Source organism: Pristiophorus japonicus, chromosome 6, assembly GCF_044704955.1.
Source record: "Pristiophorus japonicus isolate sPriJap1 chromosome 6, sPriJap1.hap1, whole genome shotgun sequence".
NCBI classification, from domain to species: Eukaryota; Metazoa; Chordata; class Chondrichthyes; family Pristiophoridae; genus Pristiophorus; species Pristiophorus japonicus.
In genome coordinates this window covers 37,704,255-37,726,648 of record NC_091982.1, presented here as the reverse complement: position 1 = coordinate 37,726,648, position 22,394 = coordinate 37,704,255, and the positions used below count along the sequence as shown (strand labels likewise).

Here is a 22,394-nt window from a genome sequence, read left to right as displayed (position 1 = left end):
CGCGGCTAGTTCTGGAGTACAAGTCTTCAGCACGGCAGCTGGGATGTTGTCGGGGCCTATTGCCTTTGCCGTATCCAGTGCGCTCAGCCGTTTCTTGACATCACGTGGAGAGAGTCGAATTGGCAGAAGACTGCGTTCTCTGATGGTGGTGACCTTAGGAGGCCAATATGGATCATCCACTCAGCACTTCTGGCTGAAGAGGTTTGCAAACACTCCAGCCTTGTCTTTTGCACTCACATGCTGGGCTACGCCATCATTGAGGATGGGGATATTCATGGAGCCTGCTCTTCCAGTTAGTTGTTTAATGGTCCACCGCCATTCATGACTGGATGTGGCAGGACTGCAGAGCTTTGATCTGATCTGTTGATTGTGGGATCGCTTAGCTCTGTCTATGGCATGCTGCTTCCGCTTTATAGCATGCATTTAGTCCTGTGTTGCAGCTTCCCCAGGTTGGCACCTTATTTATAGGTATGCCTGGTGCTGCACCTGGCATACCCACTGGCATAATGAGAGGGAGATCTCATAGAAACGTTTAAAATTCTGATGGGTTTAGACAGGTTAGATGCAGGAAGAATGTTCCCAATGTTGGGGAAGTCCAGAACCAGGGATCACAGTCTAAGGATAAGGGGTAAGCCATTTAGGACCGCGATGAGGAGAAACTTCTTCACCCAGAGAGTGGTGAACCTGTGGAATTCTCTACCACAGAAAGTTGTTGAGGCCAATTCACTAAATATATTCAAAAAGGAGTTAGATGTAGTCCTTACTACTAGGGGGATCAAGGGGTATGGCGAAAAAGCAGGAATGGGGTACTGAAGTTGCATGTTCAGCCATTAACTCATTGAATGGCAGTGCAGGCTCGAAGGGCCGAATAGCCTACTCCTGCACCTATTTTCTATGCTCCTCATTGAACCAGGATTGGTCCCCTAGCTTGATGATAATGGGTGAGGGATATGCCGTGCCATGCGGTTACATGATTGATGGAGAGGGATGCCCTGGAAGGTTCAAGGACAGGATCTATTTGGTTAGAGTTAAGAAATAAGAGAGGTGCCACTACTAGGTGTATTCTATAGGCCACCAGCTAGTGGGAAGGATATAGAAGTGCAAATTTACAGGGAAGTTAGAGAGGTGCAAGAGCTATAGAATAGTGATAACAGGGAGACTTCAACTATCCCAATATAGACAGGGTTAGTAATAGCGTGAAGGGCAGAGAAGGGGAAGATTTTCTGGTGTGTTCAGGAGAACTTTCTTGATCAATACAATTCTGGGCCATTGCTGGATCTGGTTCTGGGGACTGAGATGGGCAAATGGTGCAAGTGTCAGTAGCCCAACATTTAGGGAACAGTGATCATAGTATCATAAGGTTTAGATTAGCAATGGAAAAGGACAGGGAGAAAAATACTTAATTGGAGGAAGGCCAATTTCAGTGAGTTGAGAACTGATCTGGCCCGGGTAAACTGGAATCAAAAATTAGCAGGCAAAACTGTAATCGAACAGGCTGCCTTTAAAGAGGAGATGGTTCGGGTACATTCGAGGTATATTCCAACGAGGGGGAAAGGTAGGGTCACCAAATTCAGAACTCCCTGGATGATGAAAGAGAGAGTAAGATGAAGCAGAAAAAGAGTGCATATGACAGATGTCAGGTTGAGAATACAAGTGAGAATCAGGCTGAACATAAAAAGTTCAGAGGGGAAATGAAAAATAAAATAAGATGGGCAAAGAGTATGAGAATAGACTGGCAGCTAACATAAAAGGGATTACAAAAGTCTTTGCATCGGTCTTCACCAAAGTCAGTGAAAGAGGAGGCAGTGGAGATACTGGAAGGGATAAAAATTGAAAGTGGATAAGCCACCAGGATGCCGAGGGAAGTTAAGGTGCAAATCGCAGGAGGTACTGGCCATAATCTTTCAATCCTCATTAGGTACAGGAGTGGTGCCAGAAGCCTGGAGAATTACAAATGTTACACACTTGTTCAAAAAAAAGCGTGCAAGAATAAACCCTGCAACTACAGCCAGTCAATTTAACCTCGGTAGTGGGGAAGTTTTAAGAAACAATAATTAACAGTTACTTGAAGTGTGGATTAATTAAGAAAAGCCAGCACGGATTTTTAAAAAAAGGCAAATTGTGTTTAACTAACTTGATTTGAGTTTTTTTGATGAGGTGAGAGAGAGGGTTAATGAGGGCAAAGCGGTTGACGTGGCATACATGGACTTCCAAAAGGCGTTTGATAAAATGCCACAGCGAAGTGGAAGCCCATGGAATAAAAGGGATAGTGGCAGCATGAATACTAAATTGGCTAAGTGACAGGAAACATAGTGAGCAGTTGTTTTTCAGACCGGAGGAAAGTATACAGTGGTATTCCCCAGGGATCGGTATTAGGACCACTGCTTCTCTTGATATATATTAATGACTTGGACTTGGGTATTCAGGGCACAATTTCAAAATTTGCATATGACACAAAACTTGGATGTACAGGTTGTACCTCTTCAGTACAGGACTCTAGTCCGGAAACATCCCTAGTCCGGCACCAGTCCCGGCGTGGGTGGCGTCCACTGAGGCACCATATAATCAATCTAAAGACCTCCTCTCGGGAACACACACAGTGATCCAACACACGCTCTTCGCTGCGCCGCCCGACCCCCACCACCTCGACTGGCGGCGGGCACGCACGCTCCGAAGGCTGCCAGGCCAAGCCGACATCCGCCCCTCCCCCCTGATCTTGTGGGACTGCCATGTGCGCGTGTCTCGGCGCGAGGAGGCCGTCGCCCCCACCTGCCAGGCTCAGCCCGCGGCCCACACAGACCCGCGGCGGGAGTAGGATCGTGGGCAATAGTCGGCTTCTCTCCCCGACTCCACTCCATCCCTGATTCCCAGCAGCACCCATGCAGAACGCACCCGAGTCGCCGTCAGCAGCACCACCACCAATTGACCTCCCGTGGTTCGGAAAATTCTCTGGTCCGGCACCAGTCAGGTCCCAAGGGTGCAGGACCAGATAGGTCCAACTGTATAGTGAACATTTAGAAGGATAGTGATAGGCTTCAAGAGGGCATAGGCTGGTGAAATGGCAGACACATAGATGAAATTTAACGCAGAAAAATGTGACGTGATATATTTTGGTAGGAAGAACGAGAAGAAGCAATATAAACTAACGGGTACAATGCTTAAGCGGGTGCATATGTTCACAAATCGTTGAAGGTGGCAGGGCAGGTTGAGAAAGTGGTTAAAGCAACATACAGGATCCTGGGCTTCATAAATGAATAGAGGCAAGGAAGTTATGAACCACCTTTCTAAAACACTGGTTCAGCCTCAACTGGAGTATTGTGTCCAATTCTGGGCACCACACTTTAGGAAGAATGTGAAGGCCTTAGAGAAGGTGCAGAAAAGATTTACAAGAATGGTTCCAGGGATGAGGAACTTCAGTTACGTGGACAGACTGGAGAAGCTGGGGTTGTTCTCCTTAGAGCAGAGAAGGTTGAGCGGAGACTTGATAGAGGTGTTCAAAATCATGAGGGGTCTAGACAGAGTAGATAGAAACTGTTCCCATTGGCAGAAGGGTCAAGAACCAAAAGACAGATTTAAATTGATTGGAAGAATCAAAGGTGACATAAGGAAAAACGTCAATACGCAGCGAGTGGTTATGATTTGGAGCGCTCTGAAAGGGTGGTGGAGGTAGATTCAATCGTGGCTTTCAAAAGGGAATTGGATAAGTACCTGAAGGAAAAATTGTAGGGCTATGGGGAAAGGGCAGAGGAGTGGGACTAGCTGGTGTTCTTGCAGAGAGCCGGCATGGGATTTCTGTGCTGTAACCCTTCTATGAAATTGTTTCTTTAATGCCCTTTAAAATAGTACATGTCTTTGATCTGTAATATCCGCAATGGTGACTTGAGTTATAGGATTTCTGTCTATTATCTGGGACAATCTGATGCATATTTAAACATCTGTTATTTGCTCAATGAAACAAAGCAATTTAATAAGTAGCCAGAATTTCCCTGCAGTATAGTTAATTGCTTTTACTGTCTCTTGCAATATTCAGCTGCTAAAGTCTTTTGAAATGCTGAGATAAAAGGAAACGTGAAAGGTACGAGAATTTAAAGTTAACAATTTGAAGGAAAATTACCTTTTGTAAAAATAGCTGTACCAAACTTAGCACTTTACACTGCCCCAAAAATATCATCCAAAGGTAGCTTAAAAAAATCCATACAATTTATAAAAGTCAAGGGTTGTTTGTGCAGTTTGAAATTTATCATTACTAGTAAGCATTATGTATGGATTGGACAGGGTAGATGGGGAGCAAATGTTTTCACTTGAGAGAATCCCAAATTAGAGGCTACAAATACAAGATAGCTACTAATATATTCAAGAGCGAAATAACTCAGTGGTTAAGAGTGTAGAACTCGCTTCCACAGGAAGTGATTGAGTTAAATAGTTTAGGTGCTTTCAAAAAGGAAACTAGATGAGTACATGAGATAAAAAGTAATAGAAAGATATGCCAAGAGGCTGAGATGACACAAATTGAATGGGAGGAGATGAGTGAAGTGTAAACACCAGCAGATACTAGTTGGTCTGAATGGTCTGTTTCTGTGCTGTATATTCTATGTAATTCAATGTAATAAGCACCCAAATCATCAATCTAAATGGACAGCTCAAGTTTTCCAGCACAAGTACCCTAAATAAACTAGTCATCAAAAATATGAAATTGATTTGTAAGAGAACAAAAATACAATTTTAATCTGATTGAAATAGTCACTAAATGTTTGCTGTCCACCTTCAGAGTTGAGTATGGCTGACGAGATTGGTTGCACAAATAGTCAAGTTGTGCATGCAGAGTGGGAGGGAGGGGATTGGTGTGGAACTGGAGTACCTGGAGCAGGCCTGGGAGGTTGTGGAGCTGAGAGAAAGCCCAGTAGAAAGGAAAGGCTGGGTAGAGCGAGTAAAGTGGTAGGGAAGAGAAGAGAGTTGGAAAGAGAGAACACAAAACAGCCAAAGGGTTGAGAATTTGTTTTCCCTAACAATCTGACTAATCCACATCAGTAAGTAACCTTAGAGGTTCCTTATAATCAACGTTTAAAAAAATATATATATTTAGACTTGTACTTAGACGTAATCAACGTTTCCTTACTTCATGTTGGCTCAGAATTCGCTCTCATTTTGAGCCAGTCAATTTCAAACGCTTCATCCTGGCTATCACATTACCATAACCTCGCCCCATCCCAATTTAGTAACCTCCTGCTGCCTCAAGTCCCCACATCCTCAGTTTTTCCAAACACTGGACTTCTCCTCTCCCCCCCACCCCCCCCCCCCCATTTCATCAGCAGCAGTTAGCCATTAGGTCTCTATCCAGTTCTCTCAAATTTGCCACCACCGTTTTTTGTTTTCAAAAAACCTCCTCACAACTCTCGTTGGCTGTGCCTTCAATTCTCAATTCTAGTCTCTCCACTTCCTTTATCCCCGCCTCCCATTATGTTGAACAGTCTCAAGGGGCTGAATGGCCTACTGCTGTACCTATGTTTGGTGACAAAGTCAGGAGGAGATGATGATCAGGCATGTACAGTGTGGCATGGCTGTCAGTTAATAGATCACAGGGACCAAAAGAGGATCAAATTAAACCAGATTCTAGCAGGACTTTACACATTTTAAATCAATGTATTGATATCCAGTCGATAAAACACTACCAGAAAACTCAAAGCTCTTTTTAAAAAAAAAAAGGCATTTTCCCAAACAGGTATACAATACCTCTAAACTTTCATCATCATCCAGTCCAGCCTGCCATTTTGAAAATTCGTTGATCCAATTAAGAACGGTGTTAAGTGGGCAAACGATTAAGGCAGTACTGAAGTCGAGCTTCTCATTCAACAGCATGGTGTGCAAGAATGTCACCACCTGCAACCAAAACATGAAAAACTGCACCTTAGAAGTTCACTTTTATTCATAATTATTGTCCATTTTCCTTTTCAAACACTTCGTCTAAATGCCCAAAAAGGCAAAGCAGAACATAAAAGAAATTACACTCGTTTGCGCTACCCAAGCGGATAATGCTTTAAAATTATTTTTAACCTAACTGCAAACAGTTAGTTTTGAAGCTATTGGTAATAACGTGCAAGTAAAAGAGACAGTAAAAGAAAAAAAAACAGCAAAAAGGATGAATTTAAAAACCCACAAATAATCTAAAAATGAGGCATATTATATTTTCTCTTATTCTTGCAGCACTGTAGTGAAATCAAGGATTTACAAATGCCAAAATAAAATTAAAAGTTCAAAATCAATTTGACTGGTAGCATTTCTGAAAGCCCACTTAAGTACACATTAGTTCAATGAACAATTTAATTCAATACATTCTTCTGTAAAATCCAAAGTCCATTGCTATTAACTCCATGTAATATATTCAGATTAAATGTACACAAATTAAGTGCACAAATTTTCAATTTTGGTTGGAATGGACAGATTCGAGCTTCATCAGCCCAGATCCTGTACAGACAAACAACACTGTATTTCACACTTTCAATGCAAAGTGATCACAGGTACTAACCTACCCGTGGTGTTGAAGCGCCTGGATGGCAGCACATGGCAAGATGCATTGCAATGTTTCAGGACAATTGCTTGAGAAGTGGGTGCTGACATTGATGTTCTAGTTTAAACGTAGACCAGGTTACATTTTAGATCATACAAATCAGCAAAAAGGTTCTTTCCTGTAAATTGATTGAACTGATCAACTCCAACGTTGTATCAAGTTATGTGCATTTTACATCAACCACGCCCCCACCCCCCAACTTTTCATGTCACAAAGCTAACCTTATACAGATGGTCAGTTCCACATAACTAATGCTGTTCTCTTCCCCATCGATGATCTGTTGCTTCAGTACAACACTTCTGTCAGGTGACATGAGAGAAACCACCTTTTGAAAAGTGAACTGAGGGTTGTTCGAAATAAACTTGGCTGATTTGCCACAATCTGACAATGTCTTACCTGTATTTTTTTTTGGGGTGGGGGGGGGGGGGGGAATTATGCAGTCTTTTTGCCTCATCTCTGCTGCTCTACTAAGGAGTCTTTCTTCCTGCTCCCCTCTGGCTGATTCTGCTCCTAGTGCACTTACCAAAAAACAGCTCTCTGGTGTCTTGTTTGCCATTTAAAAAGAAATTTGGAATTTTGACCCAGATTTTTTCATCTGAAATTTATGTGCACTGTTTTGCAGTTATATACCCTTTATGAAAAGATGAAGCATTTTGTTTCATACCAGTCATGATTATAAACATCTACCCACTTAAGCAACGCATATGGATCTCAATACCAGATTGGCTGAATGTACAACATGGTTAAGTCCACATTTCCAGCATGCAAAAATGCTATGCAATAAGTAGGCTTAACTGAAGTATCATTTTGCTGAGCTGCGGAGTGATGTCCTCCTGCAGAAATGTCACAACAGAAAAGCTTCATGCAAAAGCCAGATTGTAAATCCTTGGACCCACAGCCAAAATTAAAAACCTGGATTGTATTAGGAATGTCATTCTTCCAAATGTTGTACTTTTATGAGGAATTGGAAAGAAAGCTTTCAACTTTAAAACAATCCTATCATACAAATATATGGGCTCTTTCTAAGTTTAAGATATTTGCAGGCTCGACACTCACCTGTAGTGTCTTTCCAAGTCCCATGCAGTGTGCCAAAATGCACCCAGAGCCCGTCTCTTTTAAGGCCTTGCTCACTGACTCACAGCAACAGTCCCACATGAATTGCACACCTGTATAAATGAACATTTATTTTTTAATTCAGAAAAATCTATAATCTGAAATGAAAATAGCAGTTATATTTTGACTTTGGAAAGAAGACACTTTAATAGGTTACTAAGCAGTTAGATTTGCAATTCTTATTTTTGATAGGTCACACACAGGAGCTCAGACAAAATTACTGTAGTTTAGATGTTATTAAAAGAAAACACGTCCACCTCCATTGTAACTTCACAGCTTGAAATATTTGTTTTTACATTAGTCTTCTTTGACACCTCCGGCGCAGACATGATGGGTTGAAATGGCCTCCTCCTGTGCTGTAAATTTCTATGATTCTATGACTACACATTCTAAAAGCTATAAAATTGTTATAAAAATGCAGCCAAAGGCAGAAAGGCAAGTATGCTGCCATGTCCATGTTGATCTCCTGCCTTCTTGGATACAGGTTTCCATTTTCACAGCTCTCTTGTACACAACACAAGCGGAGGCATTTATACATCTTTCACTTAAGTACTCCCACCATTAACACCACGCTATCCCCATTGCAAAATGAGCCCCAGGAGGAAGTCTTGTGCTCATAAGGGCACTGTCCAAGAGTTCCTCTGTTTTTTTAAATGTGCTCTATTGTGTATGAGCATCAGAGTGTACTGGGACAGACAGGAGCTCAGAAACCCTCAAAACTCAGTACAAGGACGTTTCCTGGTTTTGTCCTCACACAAGTCATGGGAGAGGTCAAATTTGGAAATGTGGTGCCCTCACCCACCGCACTTTGACATCTGTTCCAGACTCCCTATTTACATAACACAAAATTTGTATAATGTTCTTGCCCCTCAGAGCATTCTCTTGGTAATGCTTTCTAACAGGCTATCATTTTCCTTTGGTTGTCCCACAATGAGGCCCCAAAAAACACAGTGCAACCACTTGCATGCGCAGCACAGCATACATGCCAACACAGCAGAAGCAAAAGACAGAAAAGAGATGAGTAAAAGTGGAGGGCAGAGAAACCCAAGGCAAAAAACAAAAAGGGCCACTTTGCAGCAAAATTCTAAAGGGTCTAAGTGTGTTAAAAAGGCAAGCCTGAAGGCTCTGTGCCTCAATGCGAGGAGTATTCAGAATAAGATGGACGAATTAACTGTGCAGATAGCAGTTAACGGATACGATGTGGTTGGCATCACGGAGACATGGCTCGAGGGTGACCAAGGCTGGGAACTCAACATCCAAGGGTATTCAACATTTAGGAAGGATAGACAAAGGAAAAGGAGGTGGGGCGGCGTTGCTGGTTAAAGAGGAAATTAATGCAATTGTAAGGAAAGACATTAGCTTGGATGATGTGGAATTGGTATGGGTAGAGCTACGGAATACCAAGGGGCAGAAAACGCTAGTGGGAGTTGTGTACAGATCTCCAAACAGTAGTAGTGATGTTGGGGAGGGCATCAAACAGGAAATTAGGGGTGCATGCAATAAAGGTGCAGTAGTTATCATGGGTGACTAATATGCATATAGATTGGGCTAACCAAACCGGAAACAATACGGTGGAGGAGGATTTCCTGGAGTGCATAAGGGATGGTTTTCTAGACCAATATGTCGAGGAACCAACTAGGGGGGAGGCCATCTTAGACTGGGTGTTGTGTAATGAGGGAGGATTAATTAGCAATCGCGTTGTGCAAGGAGGCCCCTTGGGGAAGTGACCATAATATGGTGGAATTCTACATTAAGATGGAGAATGAAACAGTTAATTCAGAGACCATGGTCCAGAACTCAAAGAAGGGCGACTTTGAAGGTATAAGGCGTGAATTGGCTAGGATAGATTGGCGAATGATACTTAAGGGGTTGACAGTGGATGGGCAATGGCAGACATTTAGAGACCGCATGGATAAACTACAATTGCACATCCCTGTCTGGCGTAAAAATAAAAAAGGGAAGGTGGCTCAACCGTGGCTATCAAGGGAAATCAGGGATAGTATTAAAGCCAAGGAAGTGGCATACAAATTGGCCACAAATAGCGGCGAACCCAGGGACTGGGAGAAATTTAGAACTCAGTAAAGATTTGATTAGTGCAGGGAAAATAGAGTATGAGAGGAAGCTTGCAGGGAACATTAAAATGGACTGCAAAAGCTTCGATAGATATGTAAAGATAAAAAGGTTAGTAAAGACAAACATAGGTCCCCTGCAGTCAGAATCAGGGGAAGTCATAACTGGGAAACAAAGAAATGGCAGACCAATTGAACAAGTACTTTGGTTCGGTATTCACTAAGGAGGACACAAACAACCTTCCGGATATAAAAGGGGTCAGAGGGTCTAGTAAGAAGGAGGAACTGAGCGAAATCCTTATTAGTCGGGAAATTGTGTTGGGGAAATTGATGGGATTGAAGGCCGATAAATCCCCGGGGCCTGATGGTCTGCACCCCAGAGTACTTAAGGAGGTGGCCTTGGAAATAGCGGATGCATTGACAGTCATTTTCCAACATTCCATAGACTCTGGATCAGTTCCTATGGAGTGGAGGGTAGCCAATGTAACCCCACTTTTTAAAAAAAGGAGGGAGAGAGAAAACAGGGAATTATAGACCGGTCAGCCTGACATCAGTAATGGGTAAAATGATGGAATCAATTATTAAGGATGTCATAGCAGCGCATTTGGAAAGAGGTGACATGATAGGTCCAAGTCAGCATGGATTTGTGAAAGGGAAATCATGCTTGACAAATCTTCTGGAATTTTTTGAGGATGTTTCCAGTAGAGTGGATAAGGGAGAACCAGTTGATGTGGTGTATTTGGACTTTCAGAAGGCTTATGACAAGGTCCCACACAAGAGATTAGTGTGCAAAGTTAAAGCACATGGGATTGGGGGTAGTGTGCTGATGTGGATTGAGAACTAGTTGGCAGACAGGAAGCAAAAAGAGTAGGAGTAAATGGGTACTTTTCAGAATGGCAGGCAGTGGCTAGTGGGGTACCGCAAGGTTCTGTGCTGGGGCCCCAGCTGTTTACATTGTGCATTAATGATTCAGACGAGGGGATTAAATGTAGTATCTCCAAATTTGCAGATGACACTGTTGGGTGGCAGTGTGAGCTACGAGCAGGATGCTATGAGGCTGCAGAGTGACTTGGATAGGTTAGGTGAGTGGGCAAATGCATGGCAGATGAAGTATAATGTGGATAAATGTGAGGTTATTCACTTTGGTGGTAAAAACAGAGAGACAGACTATTATCTGAATGGTGACAGATTAGGAAAAGGGGAGGTGCAACAAGACCTGGGTGTCATGGTACTTCATGTCATTGAAGGTTGGCATGCAGGTACAGCAGATGGTTAAGAAAGCAAATGGCATGCTGGCCTTCATAGCGAGGGAATTTGAGTACAGGGGAAGGGAGGTGTTACTGCAGTTGTACAGGGCCTTGGTGAGGCCACAGCTGGAGTATTGTGTACAGTTTTGGTCTCCTAACTTGAGGAAGGATGTTCTTGCTATTGAGGGACTGCAGCGAAGATTCACCAGACTGATTCCCGGGATGACGGGACTGACTAAGAAAGACTGGATCAACTGGGCTTGTATTCACTGGAGTTCAGAAGAATGAGAGGGGATCTCATAGAAACATTTAAAATTCTTACGGGTTTAGACAGGTTAGATGCAGGAAGAATGTTCCCAATGTTGGGGAAGTCCAGAACCAGGGGGCACAGTCTAAGGATAAGGGGTAAGCCATTTAGGACCAAGGTGAGGAGAAACTTCTTCACCCAGAGTGGTGAACCTGTGGAATTCTCTACCACAGAAAGTTGTTGAGGCCAATTCACTAAATATATTCAAAAAGGAGTTAGATGTAGTCCTTACTACTAGGGGATCAAGGGGAATGGCGAGAAAGCAGGAATGGGGTACTGAAGATGCATGTTCAGCCATGAACCCATTGAATGGTGGTGCAAGCTCGAAGGGCCGAATGGCCTACTCCTGCACCTATTTTCAATGTTTCTATGTAACCTCCATCATCAATCTAGCTACTAAAGCACTATTTGTTAAGTGAGGGCCTATTGTCAAGTGAGGACCAACAAATGGAGGGGGTCAGGAGGAGGAGAAAGTAGTAAGCCCAATGAGCAAGTTCATGCCATGGCGCTAGTGCATGGCATGGAATTGGCATCCTGCTGTGCCTTCCTTTAGCCATGAGTTGATACAGAAGTGTTTAGGCAGCATGATGCAGTTGCCTAAGAATGTACAGCTGATCAAGTCTGACATTGTTGAGTACCAGAGCAAGTGGCATCTTCACAGCCATCTGCAGTGCAGGCCGAAAACAGTGAGGACCCACACTCAGAACAGCATAGTCTCTCAGACATCCAGACAAACGCCAAGATGACTCAGGGCACGCAGTTGCAAGTGTCAGTCAGATCAGAAAGACTGGGAGGTTGTTAAGAGCAGTGACAGTAGGCTTCACCACATCTTGGAATGCTCTAATGCAGTACACCAAGCTTCTAGCTATGGCGCCCAGCACCAATGGTGTGGCTGCAGAACAGTCCAATTGGGTGGCTTCTTCTAAAGATGGCTACACATCCTCCTACTATCCTCCAAAAACTGAGTAAGTGCCTCGAGACTAAGCAGGCACCAACAGCCGCAGTGTAATCACACATGGCTCTAACTGTTGCAGCAACATCCAACTCGAGACCCTGCACTCAGAGGATCATGGTCACAATTATCCTAGAACGCTCATAGCACCCAATCTTTCCCTTCCACCAGTTATCCCTCCCACTCAGGAGATACTTTGACACAGCTTCAGATCAAGATGATGATTGGCATACATAGTCACCAGGAGGTATCGGTGTAGGAATTAGATTGCTTGACTTTTCTTTATGCACACAAATACTGCTTGTGGGGAAGGAGAAGGCTCCAAGTGTAGAGAAGCTCGGACAACCCGACAGACTAGAAGTACAGAGAAAGTGCTGGTTTTGAAGATTTTGCTGTGTGGGATATCATAGTTTAACATAAAATGGTTGGTAAGAGTAGGGGTTGCCTACTGGCATTAATTTCAGACCTATCTCCTTGCCTGATCATGACCTCACCCCCCCTCTTGCTTCCCTGTCTTCATGCCCATTGCCCTCCTCATCCTGCTTTGAATGACAAAACTGTGCTGCTTGCAGCAGCCAATTTTGCATACCTTACTTAGACTGTACAGTAGTAACATGTCCAAGTGGTCTAAGCAAATGAATCATTACTTATGTATCTTAATGGTGTGTTCCCCATAGCAACTCAGATGGTACAATGGGCTTCCTTGTTCTTGCGCTCAGTCATTGTGCGGAGTTTGTTAATTGGGGTTCCCTTTAAGCTGCGTGGCCATGCAGCTTAGCCAGTCCCGCGCAGACGAGAACCGACTTTTCTAATGTTAAATTTTGCGCATGCGCAAAACTGTGAATGGGCCGCACATCCAAAAAATATTAGGGGGAATATTGGTCACGAGCTATGGATGCAAAGGGTAGCTCTGATCTCCCAAGAGTCAGCCATTCATTCTCTCAACACTAAACTATGCAGATATGAACTGTTGCAGAATAATTGTAGATGCTCTCTGGACATTGGGCACTAATGTGGAACACAATATTTTTACACCAAAACCATCTGCCACCCCTTCTATTCATGTATGCACGGGGGCAGGGGGTGGGGGAGGGAGGGTACTGTGAGTAGCTCTGATGGCCACGTGGGGTCTACCTAGTGCCTTGCACACTTAGCGCCTGGTAAAAGTTCCGTGCCTTGTCCATTTGATGAGTATTTTCCCCTGGACAACAGATAAGGGGGACCCCTCCAATGTCCCTCGAATTTTTGGGGGCTGCGCAGCCCATTCAAATTTCTGTGCATGCATGGCTTTTCCATGTAAAAGCCAGTGAGAGGCCTGTGCGGACCTCCAGACCGCTGTGCGGTCACAAAGCATAACGGGAACATTGCCCCCTCCCCTTCCTGAAAAACATCAGTCATTTTGTTTTATGCAGAAATGCGTATCAGACTGACTGTCTTGTTAATGTCCCCTGTGGTAGCCTAGAAGGATCCTGTAATATTTAAGGATAATGCCGCGATCATAGAAAAATTACGCCATGATGGGCCGAATGGCCTCATGTGTCCAGCAGAGCGAAAAAAGCTACCCAGCCTAATTCTGCCTTCCAGCACTAGGTCTGTAGCCCTGTCTATTACACCTCTAAGTGCACATCAAAGTACCCGTTAAATGTGATGAGGGTTTCTGTCTCTACTGCCCTTTCAGGCAGCAAGTTCCAGACACCCACCAGCCTCTGGGTGAAGAAATGTTTCCTCATCTCCCCTCTAATCCTGCTACCAACTACTTTAAATCTATGCCCCCTGGTTATTGACCCCACTGCTTAGGGAAATAGGTCCTTCCTATCCACTCTATCTAGACCCCACATAATTTTATACACCTCAATTAAATCTCCCCTCGGCCTTCTCTGTTCCAAGGAAAACAATCCCAGCCTATCCAATCTTTCCTCATAGCTAAAGTTTTCCAATTCTGGCGACATCCACATAAATCTCCTCTGCACTCACATCCTCCCTGTAATGCGGCGACCAGAACTGCATGCAGTACTCAAGCTGTGGCAGCATAACTTCCCTGCTCTTGTATTCTATGCCTCGACTAATAAGGAAAGCATTCCTTATGCCTTGTTAACTATCTTATTGACCTGTCCTGCTACCTTTAAGGATCTATGGACATATACGCCAAGGTCCTTCTGTTCCTCCACACCTCAGTATCCTCCCATTTATTGTTTATTCCCTTGTTGCCCTTCCCCAAGTGCATTACCTCGCACTTCTCTGGATTGAATTCCATTTGCCACTTTTCTCCCCAACTGACCAGTTCATCGATATCTTCCTATAGTCTACAGCTTTCCTCCTCATTGTCAACCACACAGCCAATTTTTGTATCAGCAAATTTCTTCATGCCCCCTACATTCAAGTCTAAGCCATTAATATATACTATAAAAAGGGAACAAATACTGAGCCCTGTAGAAACAGCCTTCCAGTCACAAAAACTCCCCATAACCATTACCCTTTGCTTCCTGCCACTGAGCCAATTTTGAATCCAATTTGCCACTCTCCTTTGGATCCCATGGGCTTTTACTTTTTTGATTAGCCCAATATGTGGGACCTCGTCAAAAGCCTTGCTAAAATCCATGTAAACTACATCAAATGCACTGGCCTCATCGACCCTCCTTGTTACCTCCTCAAAGAACTCAATCAAGTTAGTCAGACATGACCTTCCCTTAACAAATCCATGCTGACTATCCTTGATTATTCTGTGCCTTTCTAAAATGAAGATTTATACTGTCCCTCAGAATTGATTCCAGTAATTTGCCAACCACTGAGGTTAAACTAATTGGCCTGTAATTGTTCAGTTTATCCCTTCCTCCCTTTCTAAACAATGGTACAATGTTAGCAGTTCTCCAATTCTCTGGCACAACTGTAGCCAGGGAGGGTTGAAAAATGATGGTCAGAGCCTCCGCAATTTCCTCCCTTGCTTCTTCCAGTAGTCGTGGATAGATTTCATCCAGCCCTGGCGATTTATTTACTTTCAAGCATGCTAAACACTTCCTCTCTTACTGTGGTTATCCCGTCCAATATTTCACCATCTTCCTCCTGAACTTCAACATGGATATCGCCCCCGTCTTTTGTCAAGACAGCCACAAAGTATTAATTTAGTACCTTACCCACATCCTCCACCTCCATACATAGATCACCATTTTGGTCCCCAATAGGCCCAACTCTTTCCTTAGTTATCTTCTTGCTCTTTATGTAATTGTAAAACATCTGAGTTTTCTTTGATTCTACTTGCCAGTATTTTTTCATGCCCTCTTTTTGCTTTCCTAATTTCTTTTTTAAATTCACCCCTGCACTTTCTATACTCTTCTAGGCTTTCTGCAGTATTGCGCTCACGATATCAGATATAAGCTTCACTTTTTGCCTTATCTTGCCCTGTATGCACCTGGTCATCCAGGGGGCTCTAAATTTGGCAGTCCTACCCTTTTCCTTTGTGCGAACATACGATGACCGTGACAGCAACAGGAAGAGCTGGTCCAATCTTTTTAAGGTCATTTGAAAGTTCAGCTTGACAAAATTAGCTCTTGGATCTACATATAATGCACAGACTGAGTCCTTACTAAGTATGCTGACAAATTTTAAATAAAAACTTTACTCACCGTCTACTTGATGGGGTTTCAGTTTTCGCACCAAATTTCTATGGACCTGGACCATGCATTCGTTAGTCTCCTTATCTTCATCAAGGACCAGTTTGGTGGTTATTGGACATGCTATTGGGTTTGCAACTTCCAATGCTGGGACCTGCTGTGAATTCTAAATAAAATTTGGCCAATTCTTGAGATTGAGAATATATACTGATGAATTTTGTAACTGTTAATATTTCATCATGTGAAAGTTTCACAAACAAACAATCTTGGTAAAATCTATTAAACGGAGCAATTTACAGTAGCTGCAGACTTTGCTTCCTTGACAATTCTGCAGCTCCCCATTCATAGAAAAGTTTAATAGCAGATATTCAGCTAGTACTGACTTCCCTATTTGTTTAAGGGATGAAGGTAGTTGGGTTCCACAAATCAAGGAATCTTACCTCATTTATACAATTGGTTCAGTAATGAAACTTATTGGTCGTCAAGACCACACCACTGAACCTACTATTGTGTGATCTGTAGTGAAATGGGAGAACTTAAAATAAAAGCCCCAAATATTTATAATTAATGCAGCTGCTTTATGGCTATTATGAAAAAGATGGAATCCAATCACCAAAATAGTTTAAAAATTGTGCAATCCCTGGCAATAAAAATAAAGTTTTAATTATTCAGTCACCATTAACCTTGCTTGTGAAAATTTATCAATTTAATTTCTAGCATATCTGCTCCTTTAATACATTTTGACATGAACTACAGAATAACCAGAAACAAATGAAAATCATATCACCTCTTCAGCAACAGTCCCAGATGTAGACACAATTTGACTGGGGATTTCCTGGATTAAACACACCATATCAATTATAATCTAACCTATATTACCTCAATTTCTCTAAAATAACTATTATATATGCATTTATATAGCATAACTGTAAATATCTAAAGAAATTCTAAAAAATGATCATCTTGCACTATAAGGATTTTACAGCTGTTATAGCCAGTCAGAAGTCTCTGTACTTCATACTTGGGCATTCAAATGGGCTTTGAAGACTTTGTAGTCTTTAACTAAACTTAAAACCTCAAAAAGTGAACCAAATCCTCTGGCACTTGGTGAGGAGAAAACCAGTGAAATAAGTCAAATGCGTAGTCCTGATCTTTTATCATTGATAATTCATACTCTATTGCTGTACCAAATCATGAACAGATTTCCCAGCAGTATGTTTGGAAGTTCAATTTAACCTGAAGGCTCTTCATCTTCACTTTAAAAATAAACAATTTTGGCTCAATTTGCAATCAGCATTTAATTTTCATTTTTAGAGCAACCACACAATTATCTAACATCTTATGATTTTGGTTCTGGTTGTGTTCTTTTAACTGCACATAGAGCCAGACTTGTTGGGTCCTGTCTTTTATAGTACACAATAAAAAAAAACACATGTATAATCTAAACAGAATACCGGAAACTATGCAACCGTCAGAGACTAACTGAATGAGATTACAAGTTGGCACAATGCTGACTTCCACCCTCCCTTATTTTCATTTAGAAAATGTAACTTTTTTCCCTCACCAAAGTACAAATCAAAAATAATTCTGGAAATAGAATACTAAATAATAACTAGTGGAAGGATTCAATGGTGCATCAGGCCTTTTATCTCATCAATCGAAGTTCAAATTCAGGCCAGATTGATGAGTTGAAAAATTGTCCTGTCTTCTGGCTGCAATAATACTATATGAAGTGAGTTTTAACCTAGTTCTTAGTGGGCATGGGATTGCATCGCACAAAAATAGTTCCTAATTTGAAGTAAAATGCCAATTTGGGAGAGAAACCAGAGGACAGCTGGTGAGAAAAATCCTGGTGAGGGGTACTCGATTCTATAATTATTATGCTATACCTAACAGACACTGGATTAATGGTTAAATGGGAAAGTACTCATTTTCCAGCATGGACATTGTTCACCTTCAGCAGACTTCAACGAGAACAATGAAAATAAAGAACTCTGTTCAAGCTGTAGAAGCAGTGAAAAATTGTTGAATGTTCTTCTAAAATTAGAAAATTGAGCAGCAGCTTTTAAAACATTTGTTTTCATTCTTGTCCTCAAGTTGAAAGATGTTAGTGCTGAGAAAGGGAATACTTTCCTATTTCAGGTACCCAGTTCCAGGATTGAGCACTCCCAGGTTAGTGATGTAGATGAGACTGTCTCCACTCTCCCAAACAACTTGTTTCACTGCCAAACATTTTTTCAATGTTAAGCACAAACACTGCAGTTGCATAAATGATCTACTTTATTGCACTCAAGTTTCACCTATCCCGTGGTGCTCCAAAGGCTAAATCATCTTGCATTCTCCAAGAAGTCCTTGCTTATCTCAACACAGAAAACGTACATAAATTGTAAATTAAAGCATCCACTGCAAACTTTCAGTGGGAGAGAGTGTTATCATGCACCTCTCCATTGACAAACAGGAAATGTTACCATTTGGTTAAAACTCTTGCCCACTCTTTGTTCACCCAGTGTCTATTATTTGGGAGTTAATTATGGTTTGATAAATGTTTAGATTCTTGCCCAAATATCATGTCAAAAGATCTGACCTTGGATTAAAAAATATATATTTAACGGTTTTACACAATTACTGTCAAGTCTGACATATTGGGCAAGAATTTAAAAACATTTATAACATTTTGTTTACTCAGCAAGCGCTGAAAATTAATGGGAGGGGAAAAAGGTATTTTAACTAGATTGCAATATTTTCTGTATCATGCCTAAATCAATAGTCACTTAACTCTCGAGCTGAAAGCTTGGTGTTCTCTGATCAATAGTTCTGACCAGACAATCCAAAATTTCTAACCTTCTCAGATATGGAAACTGTATCAGAGAAAAAGCTCCCTGTATCAAAGACTGCATTTATAAAACAGCATCTCAAACTTCTATAATTAACTGTATGATGCTCGAGGTGGGAAGAAGTTCCTTGTGAACTTCTGAGTGCATCAACATTTCCAGGAAGTCTTTCACACAGATAAATTTAAAAGAACACTTTCCTATATCACTAATAGCAATCTAATCTTAACTGTAGACCTTTGCAACTACAGGTTGGACCTCCCTTGTCCCAGCACCACCTCTCGTCCGGCATGATTCCGGCGTCCGGGGGACAATACGCAGAACGCGGCCGACCTCCACCCCGACTTTGGAGCAGTGCCAACACCCGCTGGGGCCCCGCCGACACTTCCTTCACGGCACGCCAAGAGCCCACCGACACTTCAGGCCTGCCCGGGGCATCGACCTCCTTCCCCCCCGCCTCTCCTCTCCCCGACATTGGGCCGCTGTCCTCCCCTCATCTGGCAAAGTTCCTTACTCAGCACAAGCCTGGTTCAGAGGGTGCCAAATAAAGGAGGTTCAACCTGTATTGAAAGTTGGTCTATAATTACACACCGAGAGATTATTTCAAGCCAGGCCAACAGTGTCATTTGCCTCATTAATCAAAAGCCACTTTGCACGAGCAATTGGATAATGTGATTGATACTCACTTCACTATAATCTACTCTAATATGTTTAAAAACAAATGATACTTACTCTTATTTCAATATAGTTTCTCTCCTTAATTTAATTGAAAAATCCAGAACACAACATCTAGAGCCAGTCTGCTACTTCGCTACAGTATAGAGGATTAGTGTTTTTTTTAAAAACTGTAGCACATTACCAGTGGACTAAAACTGTAACTAATTTATTATGTCAGTCAAGAGCGGGTTGCAGCTCACTTCATTGTCTTCCACATTACAACAGTGATACTCTCCAAAAGTACTTCATTGGCTGTAAAGCGCTTTGAGACGTCTGGTGGTTGTGAAAGGCACTATATAAATGGAAGTCTTTCTTCTTTCTTTCATTCTCTCCCCCAAATAACTGAATTTTTAAAATAAAAAGTCTGAAAATACAATGCAGCATTATCCAAGTTAGGACCACATATTTCCAACTGGCAGCCTAATATGGCTGTGAAGTTACGCTGCATATCTTATATTCAGCGAACAACTGAAATATCCGCATCTGGTATTTTTCTGCGATTAGGTACTAAACCAAGACTGATGTTAATTATCCTTGGTGCTAAATGAATAAACACTTCCACATATGACAAAGTAACCATACTCGGTTCATAGGTTTTCAAACTATTCTTCCTTGATCCCACATGGTCAGATTTGCCAACCTATTAGCAGGTTATATTTATTGCTGTACTCGGACATAAATGATTTCTGTAATGATGGTGTTGTTTTCCTTTAGATAGTTGATATTATATTGTGCATGCATCAATAATTAGTTGGTCATCCACAGAAGAATTTGAAAACCTACGAATCGTTATACAGGATTAATAATGAACATAATGGGAGGATTAGGCTACCCGGTCTCTCGAGCCTGCTCCGCCATTCAATAAGATCATGGCTGATCTGACCATTGACTCAGCTCCACTTCCCTGCCCGCTCCCCATAACCCTTTATTCCCCTAATCGCTCAAAAATCTGTCTAAATAAAGAATTAAAGTATTTGTGACAACATATCTAGTCTAAAATAAAAGAAAAGATCAGCTCTTCCACCCAGTCTTGGCTCACTTGTGTTCTTAGAGGGAGGATGCATCGGTACAGTGCAAGAGGACCTTTTTATGCTCAAATCAAGATTATTTATCGCCATTACATGAAAAGCAAATTGACATTTTGAAATTCATAACCAAGGTAGGATAAAAACAGTCACAAACATTGGCAGGCTATGCTTTGGACTTCTTCAATTTAACAAGAATCTATTAAGCTATACCAAATGATTGAGTACATATACAACAAAAAATAATCCAATACCTCTCTTAACTTTTCTCTCTCTTTTTCTCTATCTGCAATGCGTTTCCTTCTATCTTCCTCTTCTTTTACAGCATTTTGAGTTTCTGTTCGTAAATTGCCATCTTTCAAAATCTTCCTAATCTTCTTCCGACCTTTTCCAGGGGATTTGGAGTCATCATCGTCATCACTATCACCATTACCCTCATCTTCAGAATTGCTCTGTTTAAACAAATTGAATGCGATCCTAGTTTGATACATTTTGACATTTTAACATATTATACTTTCCTAGTTTAAAATGTAATATACAAATCATTGGGTATCGGGAGTTACATTTTTGGTGTTCTCTTGCATTTTTTTTTTAAACTGTACATTTTTTGGCTCTAATCTTGTATCACTCTCATAGGTGAGTCACAGCTCACAAGCCTCATTATATCAGTGGTTCTCAAACTGGGGTCCATGGAGATGTTGCGGAGGTCCGCGACAAAAACAGTCATTCGGAAACCAGTAACTGTACACAGCCCTGCGCTGGCGAACTGAGCCGTGTACACAAGTACATAAGTTATAGGAGCAGGAGTAGGCCATTTGGCCACTCAAGCCTGATCCGCCATTCAATAAGATCATGGCTGATCTGATCATGGACTCAGCTCCACTCCCTACCTGCTCCCCATAACCTTTTATCCCCTTATCGCTCAAAAATCTGTCGATCTCCGCCTTAAATATATTCAATGACCCAGCCCCCATAGCTCTCTGCGGCAGAGAATTCCATAGATTTACAATCCTCAGAAGAAATTTCTCCTCATTTCAATTTTAAATGGGCGGCACCTTATTCTAAGATTATGTCTCCTAGTCTTAGTATCCCCCGAGTGGAAATATCCTCTCTGCATCCACCTTGTCGAGCCCCCTCATTATCTTATGTTTTGATAAGATCACCTCTCATTCTTCTGAACTCCAATGTGTATAGGCCCAACCTATCCTCATAAGTCAACCCCCTTATCTCAGGAATCAACCTAGTGAACCTTCTCTGAACAGCCTCCAATGCAAGTATATTCTTCCTTAAATATGGAGACCAAAACTGTACGCAGTACTCATAGATGTGGCCTCACCAATACCCTGTACAATTGTAGCAGGACTTTTCTGCTTTTATACGCTATCCCTCTTGCAATAAAGGCCAACAATTCACGTGCATTCCTGATTACTTGCTGTATCTGCATACTAACTTTTTGTGGTTCATGTACAAGGACCTCCAAGTCCCTCTGTACTGCAGCACTTAGCAATTTTTCTCCATTTAAATTATAATTTGCTTTTCTATTTTTTCTGCCAAAGTGGATAACCTCACATTTTCCCACATTATACTCCATCTGTCAAATTTTTGCCCACTCACATACCGTTGCAGATTTTTGTTTCCCTTCCTCACAATTTGCTTTCCCACCCATCTTTGTATCAGCAGCAAACTTGGCTTCATTACACTCGGTCCCTTCATCCAAGTCATTAATATAGTTGAGGACCCAGCACCGATCCCTGCGGCACCCCACTTGCCAACCGGGAAATGACCCATTTATCGCAATTCTCTGTTTTCTGTGAGTTAGCCAATCCTCCATCCATGCTAATATATTATCCCCAACCCCATGAGCTTTTATCTTGTGCAGTAACCTCTTATGTGGCACCTTATCGATGCCTTCTGGAAATCCAAATACACCACATCCACTGGTTCACCTTTATCCACCCTG

General features: G+C 42.0%; 1 protein-coding gene across 1 annotated transcript in view; it reads right to left on the bottom strand.

Annotated features, from left to right (window-relative positions):
- Nucleotides 1-22,394, bottom strand: part of atrx (ATRX chromatin remodeler) — a 211,364-nt gene that overhangs the window by 100,071 nt on the left and 88,899 nt on the right. The window contains exons 13-17 of the mRNA XM_070883946.1: nucleotides 20,689-20,886; nucleotides 16,649-16,696; nucleotides 15,874-16,027; nucleotides 7,622-7,731; nucleotides 5,731-5,877 (exon numbers count right to left, since the gene is read on the bottom strand). Of these exons, the coding sequence (XP_070740047.1) occupies nucleotides 5,731-5,877; nucleotides 7,622-7,731; nucleotides 15,874-16,027; nucleotides 16,649-16,696; nucleotides 20,689-20,886 (657 nt within the window). The remainder of the gene's footprint in view (nucleotides 1-5,730; nucleotides 5,878-7,621; nucleotides 7,732-15,873; nucleotides 16,028-16,648; nucleotides 16,697-20,688; nucleotides 20,887-22,394) is intronic.